This window comes from Hypanus sabinus, chromosome 16, assembly GCF_030144855.1.
Source record: "Hypanus sabinus isolate sHypSab1 chromosome 16, sHypSab1.hap1, whole genome shotgun sequence".
Lineage (NCBI taxonomy): Eukaryota > Metazoa > Chordata > Chondrichthyes > Myliobatiformes > Dasyatidae > Hypanus > Hypanus sabinus.
In genome coordinates, this window is record NC_082721.1 from 60,726,961 (window position 1) to 60,744,169 (window position 17,209).

General features: G+C 42.5%; 1 protein-coding gene across 6 annotated transcripts in view; it reads left to right on the forward strand.

Moving 5' to 3' along the window:
* The window catches only part of LOC132405844 (ELAV-like protein 2), a 121,765-nt gene that overhangs the window by 78,857 nt on the left and 25,699 nt on the right, over nucleotides 1-17,209 (forward strand). For all 6 annotated transcript variants that reach the window (XM_059990835.1, XM_059990839.1, XM_059990837.1 and 3 more), the window contains one exon: nucleotides 9,631-9,734. In XM_059990835.1, the coding sequence (XP_059846818.1) occupies nucleotides 9,631-9,734 (104 nt within the window). The remainder of the gene's footprint in view (nucleotides 1-9,630; nucleotides 9,735-17,209) is intronic.

Below are 17,209 nucleotides of genomic sequence, written 5' to 3' on the forward strand. Positions count from 1 at the left end.
AAAGTTCTTGAGAGGCAGGATTTATGAACATTTAGAGAGACATAATATGATTAGGAATAGTCAGCATGGCTTTGTCAAAGGCAGGTTGTGTCTTACAAGCCTGACTGAATTTTTTGAGGATGTGTCTAAACGCTTTGATGAAGGTAGAGCAGTAGATGTAGTGTATATGGATTTCAGCAAGGCATTTGATAAGGTAACCCATGCAAGGCTTATTGAGAAAGTAAGGAAGCATGGCATCCAAGGGGACATTGCTTTGTGGATCCAGAACTGGCTTGCCCACAGAAGGCAAAGAATGGTTGTAGATGGGTTATACTCTGTATGGTGGCCGGTGACCAGTGGTGAGCCTCAGGGATCTGTTCTGGGACCCCTACTCTTTCAGTTTTTATAAATGACCTGGATGAGGAAGTGGAGGGATGGGTTAGTAAATTTGCTGATGACACAAAGGTTGGGGGTGTTGTGGATAGTGTGGAGGGCTGTCAGAGGTTATAGTTATATATAGGATGCAAAATGAGGCTGAGAAGTGGCAGATGGAGTTCAACACAGATAAGTGTGAGGTGGTTCATTTTGGTAGGTCAAATATGATGGCAGAATATAGCATTAAGTACAAGACTCTTGGCAGTGTGGAAGATCAGAGGGATCTTGGGGTCCAAGTCCATAGGACACTCAAAAGCTGTTATGTAGGTTGACTCTGTGGTTAAGAAGGCATACTGTGCATTGGCCTTCACCAACTGTGGAATTGAATTTAGGAGCTGTGAGGTAATATTGCAGCTATATAGGACCCTGGTCAGACCCCACTTGGAGTACTGTGCTCAATTCTGGTCACCTCACCACAGGAAAGATGTGGAAACCATAGAATGGGTGCAGAGGAGATTTACAAGGATGTGGCCAGGATTGGGGAGCATACCTTATGAGAATAGGTTGAGTGAACTCAGCCTTTTCTCCTTGGAGCGACGGAGGATGAGTGGTGACCTGATAGAGGTATACGAGATAATGCCAAGCATTGATCATGTGGATTGTCAGAGGCTTTTTCCCAGAGCTGAAATGGCTAGCACAAGAGGGCACAGTTTTAAGGTGCTTGGAAATAGGCACAGAGATGTCGGGGTAAATTTTTTTATGCAAAGAGTGGTGAGTACGTGGAATGGGCTGCCGGTGGTGGCGGTGGAGGTGAAAATGATAGGGTCTTTTAAGAGACTCCTGGACAGGTACACGGATCTTAGAAAAATAGAGGCCTATGTAGTTCTAAGGTAAGGGCATTTTCGGCACAGCTTTGGGAGCTGAAGGGCCTGTATTGTGCTGCAGGTTTTCTATGTTCTATGTTTCTATAAATGTCATTAAAGTTCACTGAACAGTTCTCCTTTGAGAAGCAGTGGATTTCTGTAATTCTCTGCCCCTGGGAGTGGTGGAGGCTGGGTGACTGGATATATTTATGGTGGAGGTGGCTAAATATTTGAAAGATCAAGACCCTGAGGGTTCTTTGAAACATATGGAAAAGAGGTGAGGCCAGATACAATAGCCATGATCACAACAAATGTTAGGGGGGAGGCCAAGCGGCCTACTCCTGCTCTGGTTTCCATGTGTTCTTATGAGGCTGCTCTCTTGATTAGGTGGTACAAGTGGAACAGTTAGTGTCCTGAACATTCACCCTGTGACCACATTCACCCTGCTTCCCCCAGTGCCCTGGTTTCTTCCATCACCCCGAAGACATGGGTTAGTGGTGGGTTAATGGCTATTGTAAATTGCCTCCAGTGTGTGGGTGACTGGTAGAATCTGCGAAGGGAATAAAAAGTGGGATTAATATAGAATTCAGGTAAATGTGTGGTTGATGGTCTCACGTGGTTTAGAAAGAACACACGAAATGCTGGAGGAACTCAAGAAGTCAAGCAGCATCTATGAAAGGAATAAGGTCCTTTCCTTCTTCCCCCTTTCTTTCCAGTCCTGAAGTAAGGTCTCGGGCCAAATTGTCCACTGATGGTGCCGAACTTGCTGCATTCCTCCAGCATATTGTGTGTGTTACTCAAGATTTCCTGCAACTGCAGAATCTCTTATGTTTATGAAAAATAATCAGGATATGACTGCACTGGAGAGGCTGCAGAGGACATTTACCTGCAGTAGCCTCAGGATTCAAGTTTATTTCTCACGCAGACATCAAAGTATACAATTAAATGTGCTGTTTTCGTTATCAACCAACACATCTGAGGGTATGCTGGGGACTGCTCACAAGAGCCCAGCACCAATACAGCATGCCCACAATGCTCGGCAGGACATCACAGAACAAGCAAACAGCAGCAGCAAAAACAAGCCTTGTTTCTTCTTCATTCCTTCCCAGGCACATACAACAGTACTTTAACCCCGGGACAGGTCTCCATCCTCCAGCATCCAGTGGGCATGGAATCAGGCCAGTAGACACCGGTCTTTGACTTCCCCAGACGTCTCACAGAGATTTGCAGAGTCGAATGGAACATTTCAGTTATCAGGAGAGGCCAGTGGGTTGGTAGGCTGATAGACCACAGTAAATTTCCTCTAGTGTCTAGGAGGGGGTAGAATCCAGGAGAATTGGTGGGAATGTTGGGGAGAATAAAATGAGATTCTTACAGTGAAAAAATGATTCAGGGTTAGAAAACATAGAAAACCTGCAGCACAATACAGGCCCTTCGGCCCACAAAGTTGTGCCGAACATGTCCCTACCTTAGAAATTACTAGACTTACCTATAGACCTCTATTTTACTAAGCTCCATGTACCTATCTAAAAGCCTCTTAAAAGAGACTATCGTATCCACCTCCACCACTGTTGCTGGCAGCCCATTCCACGCACTCACCACTCTCTGTGTAAAAAAACTTACCTGATATTTCCTCTGTACCTAGTCCCCAGCACCTTAAACCTATGTCCTTTTGTGGCAACCATTTCAGCCCTGGGAAAAAGCCTCTGACTATCCACATAATCAATGCCTCTCATCATCTTATACACCTCTATAAGGTCACCTCTCATCCTCCTTCACTCCAAGGAGAAAAGGTTGAATTCACTCAACCTGTTTTCATAAGGCATGTGCCCCAATCCAGGCAACATCTTTTTAAATCTCCTCTGTACTCTTTCTATAGCTTCCACATCCATCCTGTAGTGAAGCGACCAGAACTGAGCACAGTACTCCAAGTGGGATCTGACCAAAGTCCTGTATAGCTGCAACATTACCTCTCAGCTCCTAAATTCAATTTCACGATTGATGAAAGCCAATACAACATACCATAATGATATTTGAGTTCAGTACAAACTGTGTTTGGTTATAACAGTAATAGAGTGAAAGAGTGGATGCAGGCCCTTCAGCCCAACCAGTCCACGCTGATCATCCAGTTTAGTCCAATTGGCCTGAACTTTTCCCACTAAATCTTTATTTTGAAAAATTGATATAAATTCTGTGTGGTTACCATTCACTAACAGCACTAATAAACTACATCTTTCACAAATTTCTTTTTACTATATAAAACTAAAACTTGGTTAAAACCAAAGATTTGTACTCCTGCTTCTCACCAGGAAATAACTAAGTTAAATGAAAAATATAACAGTAAGTTTTAACAGCTCTAGTTCTCAGGCACTCCTCAAGGATGAGTGCTTATCCCACTGGTCTACCCTCTCTACACTCCTAACTGTGTTACTTGGCATAGTTCAAATGCTATCTATAAATTCACAGATGATACCACTATTGTTGGCAGAATTTCAGATGGTGATGAGGAGACATATAGGATTGAGATGGATTGGCAGGTCGATTGGTGTCACAACAACCTTGCACTCAACATCAGCAAGACCAAGGAATTAAATATGGACTTCAGGAAGGGGAAGTTGGGAGAACACACACAGGTCCTCATTGAGAAGTTAGCAAAGGGAAGGGTGAGCAGCTTCAAGTTCCTGCATATCAATATCTCAGAGGATCCATCCTGGACCCAACATATTTATGTAATCACTAAGAAGGCACACCAGCAGCTATATTTCATTGGGAGTTTGAGGAAACTTTGTATGTCACTAAAGACTGACAGATTTCTACAAATGCACTGTGGAGAGCATTCTGATTGGTTGCATCACCATCTGGTATGGAGGTGTCAAGGCACAGGATCATAAGAGGCTTTAGAAGATTGAATATTCAGCCAGCTTCATCATGGGCACAACCCTCCTCACCATCGAGGATATCTTCCAAAAGCAGTGCCCCAAGAAGGTGGCATCCATCACTATGATCTCTCATCATCCAGGACACGCCCTCTTCTCATTTCTACTATCAGAGGGGAGGTACAGGTGCCCAAAGACGCAAACTTAATGTTTTATTTATTAATTTATTTAGAGGTACAACACAGTGATAGGCCCTTCCAACCCAATTACACCCATCTGACATATTACCTTCTAGCCTGTACATCTTTGGAACGTGTTCAGAACAGCTTCTTCCCCTCAGCCATCAGATTTCTGAACAATCCGTGAACACATGAACACTACCTCACGATTCCTCTTTTCTAATATTCATTTATTTATTTTTATTGAAACTTATAGTAATTTGTTATGCCTGCACTGCACTGGTGCCACAAAACAACAAATTTCATGATTTATATCAGTAACAATAAGCCTCATTCGGATTCTGATTCTGAAGAGATTATACATAGTTTACAACATCAATCAATGATGTCTCAGTCATTTTGTTAGATTATATCCCACAATCTATTATACTACACTTATGTCATTTATATTTCAGAAATAATGTGACTGCATTGGATCACATTGTAATAAAATTTGCAAACACTATTTCTTATATAACATAAAGCAGATCATTTTCATTTCCTTTACAAAGTTCTGTTCTTATTTTCTTGTTTTAGGGAGGGATGATTAATTTTAAAATTACTACTGTCTGTGAGAAATAGAATTATTCAGGGTTTTTGTTTTGTTATCCTGAGCACAGAGGACAGAACATTACCAGAAAGATGTGGAGACTGTGGAGAGGGTGCAGAAGAGGTTCACCAGGATGCTGCCTGGATTAGAGGGCCTGTGCTCTAAGGAAAAATTGGACAATTCTCCTTAGAGTATCAGAGGCTGAGTGAAGACCTGATGGTGACTTTTAAGATTATGAGGGGTATAGATAAGGTAGACAGTCAGAATCTTTACCTCAGAGCACAAAAGCTTTTAAGGTGAGTAGCGAATATTTAAAGGAGATTTCAGGGCAATTTTTTTTACACGAGATGCATGGCATCACCAAATGAAGTTCGATTCCTACCACATTGCTGCATAAATGTGTGGGTGCTCCAGCTTCTTCCCATATTCCAAAAGCATATGGCTTAGTGTTAGTGATGGGGATGCTATGTTGGCACTGGAAGCATGGAGACACTTGCAGGCTGTCCAGCACAATCCTCGCTGATTTTATTTTATGTAAATGATGCATTTCACCATAGGTTTATATGTTTTCATGTACAGGTGACAAATAAAGCTAATCTCTCTTGTTCTGGCAGGAGTTAGTAACAGAGTCTCCACTGCCCTCAAAGGTAGAGAGTTCCAAAAATGTTCCAACCACTGAGTAAAAAAAAATCCTTTCAATCCTAAATGGCTTACTTCTTGTTATTTATTCAGAGAAACCGTGTGGAATAGGCCCTTCCAGCCTTTTGTGCTGCACTGCCCAGCAAACCCCGATTTTACCCTAGCCTAATCACGGGATAATTTACAATGACCAATTGACCTACTAACCAGTACACCTTTGGACCGTGAGAGGTAAGCGGAGCGCCCTGAGGAAGCCCACGCATTTCACAGGGAAGATGTATAAACTCATTACAGAGGATGCCAGGACTGAAGTCAGAACTCCAACGTCCCGAACTCTAGTAGTGTCCTGCTAACCACTATGCTACCATTACGTCTGGTTTTGGGATTGATAATCATTCTATAGAAAAGTTCCTTACAGTTAGAACATAGAACATGGACCCTTCAGCCCACTATGTGGTGCCAACCCTTTAATCTACTCAAAGATCAATTTCACCCTTCTCTCCCACATAGCCCTCCATTTTTATTTCAACCCTGTGCCTATCAAGAGCCTCTTCTATCATCCTAATGTATCTACCTCTACTACCACACCTAGCAGGGCATCTCATTCTCCCACCACTGTCTGTGTTAAAAGTTCTACCTTGACATCCCCCCATACTTTCCTTCAATCACCTTAAAACTTTGCCCTCTTGTATTTGCCATTTTCCTCTTGGGAAAAGGGACTGGTTGTCCACTCGATCTCTGAATCTTAACTTATACACTCCTACAAAATCTCTTTTCATCCTCAAATTCTAAAAGATTGCCGTCTCTAAATTCAGAGGAGAAAGCTGTATCCTGTTTCTGACATACAAATGTTAGCAGGTTCAAACTTCACTCAGGTATATATTGGCATCTAGAACAGTAGACATGTCAAGGTTGTAGTTACAGTAGTTTGCATTTAAATGATAAGAGTCATAAAGCTGTACAGCACTGTCTTCGGCCATCATCTCCATGTCAATTTTTATTCCCATCTACACCAATCCCACTAGTCTCATTAGGACCTCAAAGTGACATCAGGTACCACCAAGCTCAAGGATAGTTTCTATCCCGCTGCTATAAGACTACTGAATGTAAGATAAGATGGACTCTTGACCTCACAATCTACCTCATTACTGTCTACTTGCACTGCACTTTCTCTGTAACTATAATACTTTATTCTGCATTCCATTATTATTTCCCTGTTGTACTCAGGCAATCATCTGTATGGGTGGCATGCAAAAAAAAACTATCCGTAATTCTCCTGGCACCCACTTACATTAAAGGGCGTTTTTCAGTAGGCAAAGAGGCCAATGAATCCTTGTGTCATTTTTACCAGAATCAATGGATTAGCGAGCCACTCAGAATCAGACTCAAAATCAAGTTTATTATCACTGACATACGTGATGAAAAGGACTTCAGCCTGAAATAAGACTATTTATTCCTCTCCCTATATACTTCCTGGGGTCTTTAACTATGCTGGCTGCTTTACTGAGGCAGCAAGAAACACAGACAGAGTCCATAGAGGCAGAGCTGGTTCCTGTGATGTGCTGACTTCAGCAATCTAAGGTGCGTACTTGCTTCAGTAATACCAGTGCCTAAGAAGAACGTGGTAACCTGCCTCAATGATTATCATCTCGTTGCATTTATATCCACTGTGATGAAGTGCTTTGAGAGGCTGGTGATGAAACATATCAACTCGCCTGAGAAGCAACTGAACTTGGATCCACTCCAATTCGCCTCCCTTCACAACAGGTCAAAAGCAGATGCCATTTCATTGGCTCTTCATTCAACCCTAGAGCAGTAGACTGTGAAGAATCAGGATGTTCTTCTTCCAATACTATCATCCTCTTAAAACTAATGAATGCTTTAAGTCATAGGCCACAATACCTCCTTGCACAAAAGGATCCGCAACTTCCTCACTTACAGTCTACTCAGATTGGCAACATCTCCTCCACAATCTCCATCAGCACAGGTGCACCACAAGGCTGTGTGCTTCACCCCCTGCTCTACTCACTTTAGACTTATGACCGTGAAGCTAAGCACAGCTCCAATACCATATTCAGGTTTACCGATAACATCACTGTTGTACACCAAATCAAAGGTGGTGACAAGTCAGATTATATGAGGGAGGTTGAAATATCTTACTGAGTGGTACTATAACAACCTCTCACTCAATGTCAGCAAAGCCAAGGAGCCGGTTATTGACCTCAGGAAGAGGAAAGCAGAGGTTCATGAGCCAGTCCTCATCAGAGGTGCAGAGGGTCAGCAACATTCAATTCCTCAGTGTTATCATTTCACAGGATCTGTCCTAGGATCATCACATAAGTACCAAGCAAGCAAGCACAACAGCGCCTCTACTTTCTTAGAAGTTTACGAAGATTCGGCATGACATGTAAAACTTTGGCAAAATTTTATAGATATGTGGTGGAGGGTACAGTGCCTGGTATGGAAACATCAATGCCCTTGAATGGAAAAGCCTACAAAAAGAATTGGATATGGCACAGTTCATCATGGGTAAAGCCTGCAGAAACATTGAGCACACTTAGTTGTGTAGTTGAGAGTAGTACCTTAGAGACTTCCAAATCTAAACTTAATGGTTATTTCAACACACTGTGTGAATAGGAATTTGGCAAGCTTTGTTGGGCCAAATGGCCTGTTCTTGTCAAAAACTTTCTAATATTCTAATCTGCAAGGAGCACTGTTGCAGGAAAGCAGCATCATCAAGGACCCCACCATCCAGGCCCTCCTCCCTTCTCCCTGTTGCCATCAGGAAGCAGGTACAGGAGTCCCAGGACCCACATCACCAGGTTCAGAAACAGTTATTACTCCTCAACCATCAGGCTATTGAATCAGAGGGGATAACTTCACTCATCTCATCACTGAACTGTACCCATAACCTCTGGACTCACATTTAACGACTCTTCATCTCATGTTCTGGATATTTATTGAGTTTTGATGTATTATTCTTTGGAGTTCTTTTTGCTTTTCTTTTTGTATTTGCACAGTTGGTTGTCTTTTGCATATTGGTTGTTTCCTGATCCTGTTGTGTGCAGATTTCATTGATTCTATTGTGTTTCTTGGATTTACTGTGAATGCCCACAAGAAAATGTATCTCAGGTTTGTACTGTATATATTACATATACATATTTCAATTATAAATTTACTTTGAACTTTAAGTGATGAACTTTGAATTCTGTTCTCAACTCTGCAGTTTCTTGCGATCACTGGCAGACCAGCTGCTTTATCAAACCGTGATGCATCCGGACAGGATGTGCATCAATAAAAATTGGTGAGGATCAACTTGACTCAGTGAATCAGACACATTCCGAGTGAACCGGAGCACAGGCAGCCAAAACATAAATTTGATCGACCAAAAGTGATTTGTACCTGCTGACTGGATTATGTCTCTGCACATGGCACAACAATTTTTGTGAGACTGTCATGGCAACATAGCACTCTAAAAATGGAGCAAAAATAGCATCACTAAATTTCCAGAATTTTTTTTGAATATAGCTGAAGGCAGGATACTAGAGGGAAAAAGATCGATTTAAAAACCTTTGCTTCCAGTGTTCAACAATATACACACTTTCTAAAATACAGTACATCATCTGCAAACTGGAGAGGTTCATGCATTTTTCCCAAGCAAGGATGCAGCCCTTCATACACCATTAGAACATAAACCATAGAACACTACTGCACAGTACAGGCCATTCAACTCATACAGTGGTGCCAACTTTTAATCTACCCTAACTTCAATCTAATCCTTCCTTCTTACATAGGCCTCCATTGTCTTGTCATCCATGTGCCTAGCTAAGAGCATCTTAAATGTCGACAGTCTATCTGCCTCTACCAGCAACCCTGACACCCACCATTCTCTGTATTAAAAACTTACCTCTGACATTCCCCCTATACTTCCCTCCTTAAAATTATACCCCTTGTATTAATCAGTTCCATCCTGGGAAAAAGTCTCTAAGCTATCCACCCAATCTATGCCTTTTTATCAGTTTGTACACCTCTATCAAGTCACCTCCTGTCCACCTTCACTGCCTGCCAATAGAATCTTTCTCATTATTATTCCTACTGGAACATAAGTACCTTCTTCCTTCTCTCTGTAGGTCAGAGCTTAGGATACGGTTTCGTAAACTACGTGGATCCAAATGACGCCGACAAAGCCATCAACACTTTAAATGGACTCAAGCTACAGACTAAAACTATCAAGGTAAGCACGAACCAAAACATGAACTGTTTATTCATCTCCATACATACAGCCTGACCAGCTGAGTTTCTCCATCATTTTGTTTGTTGCCCTGGCAAGCACAGACCTGGCTCCATGTACTTTCCAGCTGTAATAAGCAGAGGGAGAAGGGCAGGGTGACAGGTTGAAAGGAAGAACATCCTCTGAAACGTAAACCTTGGTTTGAGCATGAAGGGCTGAATGGCCTGTGATATAAACACTGAGAGTTCTATGTGTTTTCCTGTTATTTCTCCATTATATTTGCCTGTGTCACCAGCCCACAGTGGTGGTGTGGGGGGGGGGGGGGGGGGTGCCGGTTAGAAAAAATTATTTGTTTGTGACTCATCCCAAGCAGTCTCCTCTCCTCTCTCTCCAAACCACATCACACTTCTAAACACCCCTGTTTATTTCTCCTTTCCATCTTCCTTCACTCGCCTCCACGGCCTACATTCATCCCCAGGGTCCTACCGTTCTAACTCCTTTTTACCTATCACCCATCTAATCACCTCCTGTGTTGAACTACATATACCTGTCTGGACACGCCCCCCCCCCCCGACTGCTCCTGTGGCTCCTCCCACAGACCCCTGTATAAAGGCGATTGAGGCCTGAGCCTGGCCTCTCAGTCTCCAGCATGTAGTATGGTGGTCACTCACTGCTTGTTCCTTCTTCCAGTCAATAAAATCTGATATCTCGCCTTTACGTCTCAGGGTGAGTTATTGATGGTGCATCACCTCCCACTTCTCATCAGTTCTCCAACTGCCTACCTCCCAACCTCGCAGTTCCTGAAGCTCCCAAACCATGCCACTATCTCTCAAGTTTCCACTTTCCTCAGCTCAACTACCAGCCCCATCCACCATTTCCCCATTTGAAGATTAAAAATTAATTGTCACATGTACGGTACACTGAAACATCACTGTGAAATGTGACAATTTGTGTCAATGACCAACACAATCCAAGGATGTGTTAGAGGACAACTCGTAAGCGTCGTCATGCTTCCCGTGTTAATCCAGCATGCCCACAACCTAACCCAGTACATCTTTGGAGTGTGGCAGCAAACTGGGGCACCCGAACAGGCACATATGAACTCCATACAGTGAACCCAGGCTGCTGGTACTCTGAAGAGTTACACGAGCTGCTACACTATCATGATGCTCTCTATGTTGCAATGATACCATCTACACTCTGTGCTACCCGTTCTGATGGAGTACAGGCCAGTGTCAGACAGAATGAGAAAGGGCTCACGTTTCCATGGCAATGTGGTGATGTATGTGATGCACCATCAATAACTCTGAGACGTGGGTTAAGGTAGGCTTTTATTGGCTGGAAGAAAACACAAGAAGCAAGCGACCACCACACTACATCCTGGAGACTGAAGAAGGAGCTGTGCCTCCAATCGCCTTTATACCAGGGTCTGTGGGAGGAGCCACAGGAGCAGTCAGCGGGGGGGGGGGGGGGGGGGGCCCGTCCAGACAGGTATATGTAGTTCACCACAGTATGTCAGGTAGGAAATGATAATGCAGACACAGGAGACTACAAATGCTGAATTTCAGAGCAGCACAAAAAATGACGTAGGAATTTGGTAAGTTAGGTGGCATCTGTGGAGAGAAATGGACAGCTGACATTTCAGGTTGACACCCTTCATCAGGACCAGAAAGGAAGGCGGGGGCAGAAACTAGAATAAAAAGGGAGTGGGTGGAAAGTGGAAGGAGTACAAACTGGTAGGAGACAGCAGATAAAGGGTCTTGACCAGAAACATCCCCTCCATAGATGCTGCCTGACTAGCTGAGTTCCTCTAGCATTTAGTGTACGTTTCTAGATATCCAGCATCTGCAGAATCTCTTGTGAGTCAGTGATAGGTAAGACTAGATAAGGGGGAAGGTAGGTGGGTGGGGAAGGGGGAAGGTAGGTGGGTGGGGAAGGGGGAAGGTAGGTGGGTGGGGAAGGGGGAAGGTAGGTGGGTGGGGAAGGGGGAACAAAGTGAGAAGCTGGGAGGGGATAATTAGAACAGGTAAAGAAATTTGCTGCCTGACCCACTGAGTTCTTCTAGCGCTTGGTGTATATTGCTCCAGAACAGAAACCCTTGGCAAGAGCCAACAATTTTCATGTCAAAGACACGGAGAGTGTGCACTTACAATAGAATTACATAAAAAGCTATGACAACGGACCTGACAAATAAGTCACACTGGCTTCTATTTATAACACGGCGATGGAAGATTCTGGGTTGTGCTATTTTGAGAGAAGTTAAAGCAATGCTACAGATATTCAGCGAGCTGTCAAAGCAACTCTATTCCAGTGCCGGCTGCTCCAGAATTTGCTGCATAATTATTTACACTAAGTGGCCACATTATTAGGTACCTGCTGTACCTAATAAAGTTGTGAATGAGTGTACATTGTAGTCTTCTGCTGCCCATCCACTTCAAGGTTCAACATGTTGTGCATTCAGAGATGTTCTTCTGCGCACCACTGTTATAACACGTGGTTGTTTGAGTTACTGTTGTCTTCCTGTCAGCTTGAACCAGTCTGGCCATTCTCCTCTGATGACTTTCATTAACAAGGCATTTTCACCCATAGAACACTGGATGTTTTTGTTTCTCACACCATTCTCTGTAAACTCTAGAGACCGTTGGGCATGGCAGGAGATCAGCAGTTTCTGAGATAGTCAAGCCACACCATCTGGCATTGACAATCATTCTACAGTCAAAGTCACTTAGATCGCATATCTTCTCCCATTCTGACATTTGGTCTGAACAACTGGACCACTTCACCATGTCTGCATACTTTTATGCATAGAGTTGTTGCCACATGATTGGCTGATTAGATATTTGCATAATAAGCATGTGCACAGTATATCTAATAAATGGCTGCTGAGTGAATTTAGGCTCAATCCACCTCTTCACGGCAAAGAAAAGGATCAGAACCTGCACAGATTAATCTAATTGCTATAGTGTTAGAAACTCAGCCTTCCAACAGAGGATTGAGATTCACCAAGCTCTAGTTGTAAGGGATTTGTATGTTCTCTACATGATAATGTTTTCTGTGGGCGCTCTGGTTTCCTCCCACAATCCAAAGATGTACTGGTCGGTAGGTTATTTTGTCATTGTAAATTGTCCTGTGATTAGTCAAGGATTAAATCAGGGGATTTGCTGGGCAGTGCAGCTCGAAGGGCTGTAAGTGCCTATTCTGCCCTGTATCTCAATTTTTTTTTAAATGAAGATGTTCCTGCTGAAGTGATGTCCTTGTTACCTCCAACAGTAGTGGAAGTCTTTGAGAGGTATGTGCTTATACATGCTGCTCACTATAGCCTCCTAGTGTGATAAGATTGACTTTTGGGCTCACAATCTACCTCATCATCCCCTTGCATCTGATTGTCTCATTTTCTGTTACTGCAATACTTTATGCTACCTCAGTACTACCTTGTGCTACCTCAATGCACTGTTTTAATGAAATAGCCTCTGTGGACGTGTAAATAGACTGTGAGAACTACAACAACATGCATTTATATACCATCTTTCCTAAATAATTCACAATCACATTAACACAGTTAATTGGTTCCTGTAAATTTCCCTCTAGTGTGTAGCTGAGTGGTAGAATCTGTGGGGATTTCTTGAGTACATGGGAGAATAAAATGGGATTAGTGTAAATAGGTGATTGATGGTCAGCACGAACTCTGTGGACTGAAGGAACTGTCTCATTGGCTCTTCAACAAACAACACTGGACATTGTGTTAGATGGACACAGAAGAGAAGTGAATCAAAATTAATTCTAAAGAATAACACATACAAAATGCTAGAGGAACTCCAGCAAAAACTGATATGGCAGAGCAGACTTGATGAGCCGATAGGCCTAATTCTGCTTCTATGTCTTATGATCAAGATCAGGTTAGGTAGCATCTGCAGGCAATCAACGTTTTGGGCCAAGACTCATCAGAACTAGAAAGGGTCTCGGCCCAAAGCATTGACTCTTTATTCCTTTGACCAGACCTGAGCCACCCACCTACCCCTTTACCTGGTCTTATCTATCACCTGCCAGCCTGCACTCTTTCCATACCCGCCACTTCTTATTCTGGCTTCTACCCCCTTTCTTTCTAGGCCTGGTGAAGGTCTCAGCCTGAAATATCAACTACTTATTCCTCTTGACAGATGTTGCCTGACCTGCTGATTTCCTCCAGGCTTTTGTGTGTGTCACAGACAAGAGAAAATCTGCAGATGCTGGAAATCAAAGTAATATACGCAAAATGCAGAAGGAACTCAGCAGACCAGGTAGTTTCTATGGAAAAGAGTAAACAGTCGACATTTCCAGCCAAGACCCTTCTTTAGGATCAGCATTTTGTGTGTGTGCTCTGGATTTCCAGCATCTGAAGAATCTTTTCTGTTTGTCAGTCAAAAACTATAAGTTGTAGTCAATATCCTTAAATGAGATATCACGTTCCGAGACAGAATGGTTTTTGGGGGGGGGAATGCTGATATTTTAGATACTAACCAATGGATGTGTGGGCACTGAAGAAGGGGAAAAGAAAATCAGGGATGTATCCGAGAACATAACTAAAGGAAGGCAGAGCCCTTCAAGGAGTAAAGATCAACTTTATTCACCATTTACACGTATTAGTAATTTGCCATTGTGATTTGCCATTGTAATTTGTCATTTAATTGTGATTTGCCATTGTAATTTGTGTTGGTGTAACTTGTGATAAAACTTCTGAGCCATTTATTATGGGTTCCATTCTCACATAGATCTGGACTGGTGTTCCACGTAGGACTGAGGTACTTAGGAGTATTTCACTGGCTTTTTGAGATATTTTGAAAGGTACTTTATAAAACATAAAAGCACATAACAGTATAACACAGGAACAGGCCCTTCTGCCACTATGTTATGCTAAACTAATTAAACTGGATATTAAGCACTTGACTAAATGAATCCCTTCTAAACAATGTCCATATCCCTCCATTTATGTGTCTAAGAGCCTTTTAAACACCTTTATCAACCCTGACAGCACATTCCTGGCACCCAGCACTATATGTAAAAAAAAATTGCCCCACATATCTCCTTTGAATTTACCCCTTTTCACCTTACTCTCACATATTAGGCATTTTAACCCTAGGAAAAAGACGCCGGCTGTCTACTTTATCTGTGCCTCATAAAATATTTAAACTTTAATCATATCTTCCCTCAGCTTCTGCTGCAGAGAAAATCACCCTGGCTTGTCCACCCTCTCCTTATAGCATGTGCCCTCTAATCTAGGCAATATCCTGATAAACCTCAGCTGCCCCTTTTCCAAAGCCTTCAAATCCTTCCCATAATGGTGTGACAAGAATTGAATGCAATACTCCAGAAATGGTCTAGCCAGTATTGTCATTAAACACAAAAATGCAATACCTTTTCATTTAGGTAAAGGGTAATAAACAAATGACTTATCTCCAGGGAACTGATTGGAAATATTTTCATTTCCAACCACCGTCACTAAAAGCTAATTCGTTTTTCTCTGAGGAATGTTGCTGTACACAAGTTTCCTATTCCAAAGCAACGTACACAAAATGCTGGAGGAACATGGCAGGTCAGACAGCATCTGTGGAGGGGAATAAATAGTTAGCATTGCAGGTCGAGACTCTTCGAAAGTCTTGATATGAAAATATCTCACTCAGAGGGTGGTGAGAGTATGAAATAATTTAAGTTCCTTCCTCAGGACTGGAAAGGACGGGGGCAGAAGCCAGAGAAAGAAGATGGGGACCTTTGCTGAGAACAGGAAATGTGATTCTGGCCTTTCCTTTCCAGTTCTCATGAGGGGTCTTGACCCGGAAGTTCAACTATTTATTCCTTTCAACAGATGCTGCCTGACCTGCTGAATTTCTCCAGCATTTTGTGTGTTACTCTGGATTTCCAGCACCTGCAGAATTTCGGATGTTTCCTCTTCCTGAGCCTTGTATAGAAAAGGAGGCTCTTTTATTGTGGATTTTTTTTTTAAAAAGCTTCACTGCCTTTCAAACAGCGTTTAGCACTCTACTTTGGTATAAGTTGGATTTCAGCTGTGAAGTATCAAGACAGATTTGGCACATTAACCAAAACCTGGCAGCATTCAAGACAGAAGGGCTTTTCAGTATTCGGCTATTGTTCCCCGAAACACGCTGAGAGTTCTCCATTTCACATATGTTCCTGCCCATATGTGAGAAAGTGGGACACTGATTTCCCCTCAAACACCGAGTGCAACGTTAAATGGCCAGTGTGCATTTCACCTCCCACAGGCACATCCAATCCCATTTCTTTATTCCCTAGTGATGGCATCACCCCCACACTGTGGCAGCCTGGCAATTAGCTTCTCAGAGCACCAGATGGGACCCCCATCAAATCTGTTCTATATCCTTGGCTGCCTCTTAATTATAATCACGTGTAAAGAGGGAGTCCACTGTGCAGTCCTCCTGACCCCAGAGATATTGTCTAAAGCACAATATATCTCTGCTGTCTGGCTTGTTGTCAAAGGGGAGGGCCATATTTTTCTGTTGATTTTATTATTAAGATACACAGCTTCAATCCCTCTGTGAACAAGCTCCTATACAATAAAATGGACTCTTCTTAGTTCAAAGTAAAATTTATTACCGAAGTATATGTCATCATATATCCGAGATTCATTTTCTTGTGGGCATTCATAGTATACAAAAAATACAATAGAAACAATGAAAAACTAGCCACAAACTAATGTGCAAAAGAACACAAAAATAAATTATATATAAAAATGAAATACTGAGAACATGAATTGTGTAGTATTTGAAAGTGAATCAATAGGTTGTGGAATCAGTTCAGTGCTAAGGTGAGTGAAGTTATCCACTCTAGTTCAGGATCCTGATGGTTGAAGGGTGATATCTGTTCCTGAACCTGATGATGTGGGGTCCAAGGCTCCCCGACGGCAGCAATGAGAATACCGGGTGCATCCTCCATGTGGAATGTGAGGGTTTTCTTCGGGTTCTCTGGTTTCCTGTCACTGTCCAAGGACATACATGGTAGGTTAATTGGTCTTTGTAAATTGTCCTGTGATAAGGTTAGGGATAAATCAAAATTGTCGAAGGTTGCAGGCGGTGAAACCCAGAGGCCAGAAGAGCCAATTCCGAGCTGTACCTCAAATTAATAATTATAAATAAGAAAACACAGCCTAGATGGTGGGGGTCATTGATGATGGATGCTCGGCTTTACAATCTCCCTCATTACAATCTTGCGCTTTCTTGTTTTGCCTTATTTTAGCTCAAAGCATTATGTAATGATTTTATCAATCCGAACAGTATGCAAAATGCTTTTCACTGTATCTGGGTACATGTGACAATAATAAACCAAGTCAAACCAAATTAACTATCAGGCTGATCCGACAAATCCTTCTCAAGTGCAGTTACGATTGCAATGTGGAAAGCACAGTAACCAACCTGTGCAGGGTAAGCTCCCACAAGACAATGGAATAAAACAGGTTGATTACCTGTCTT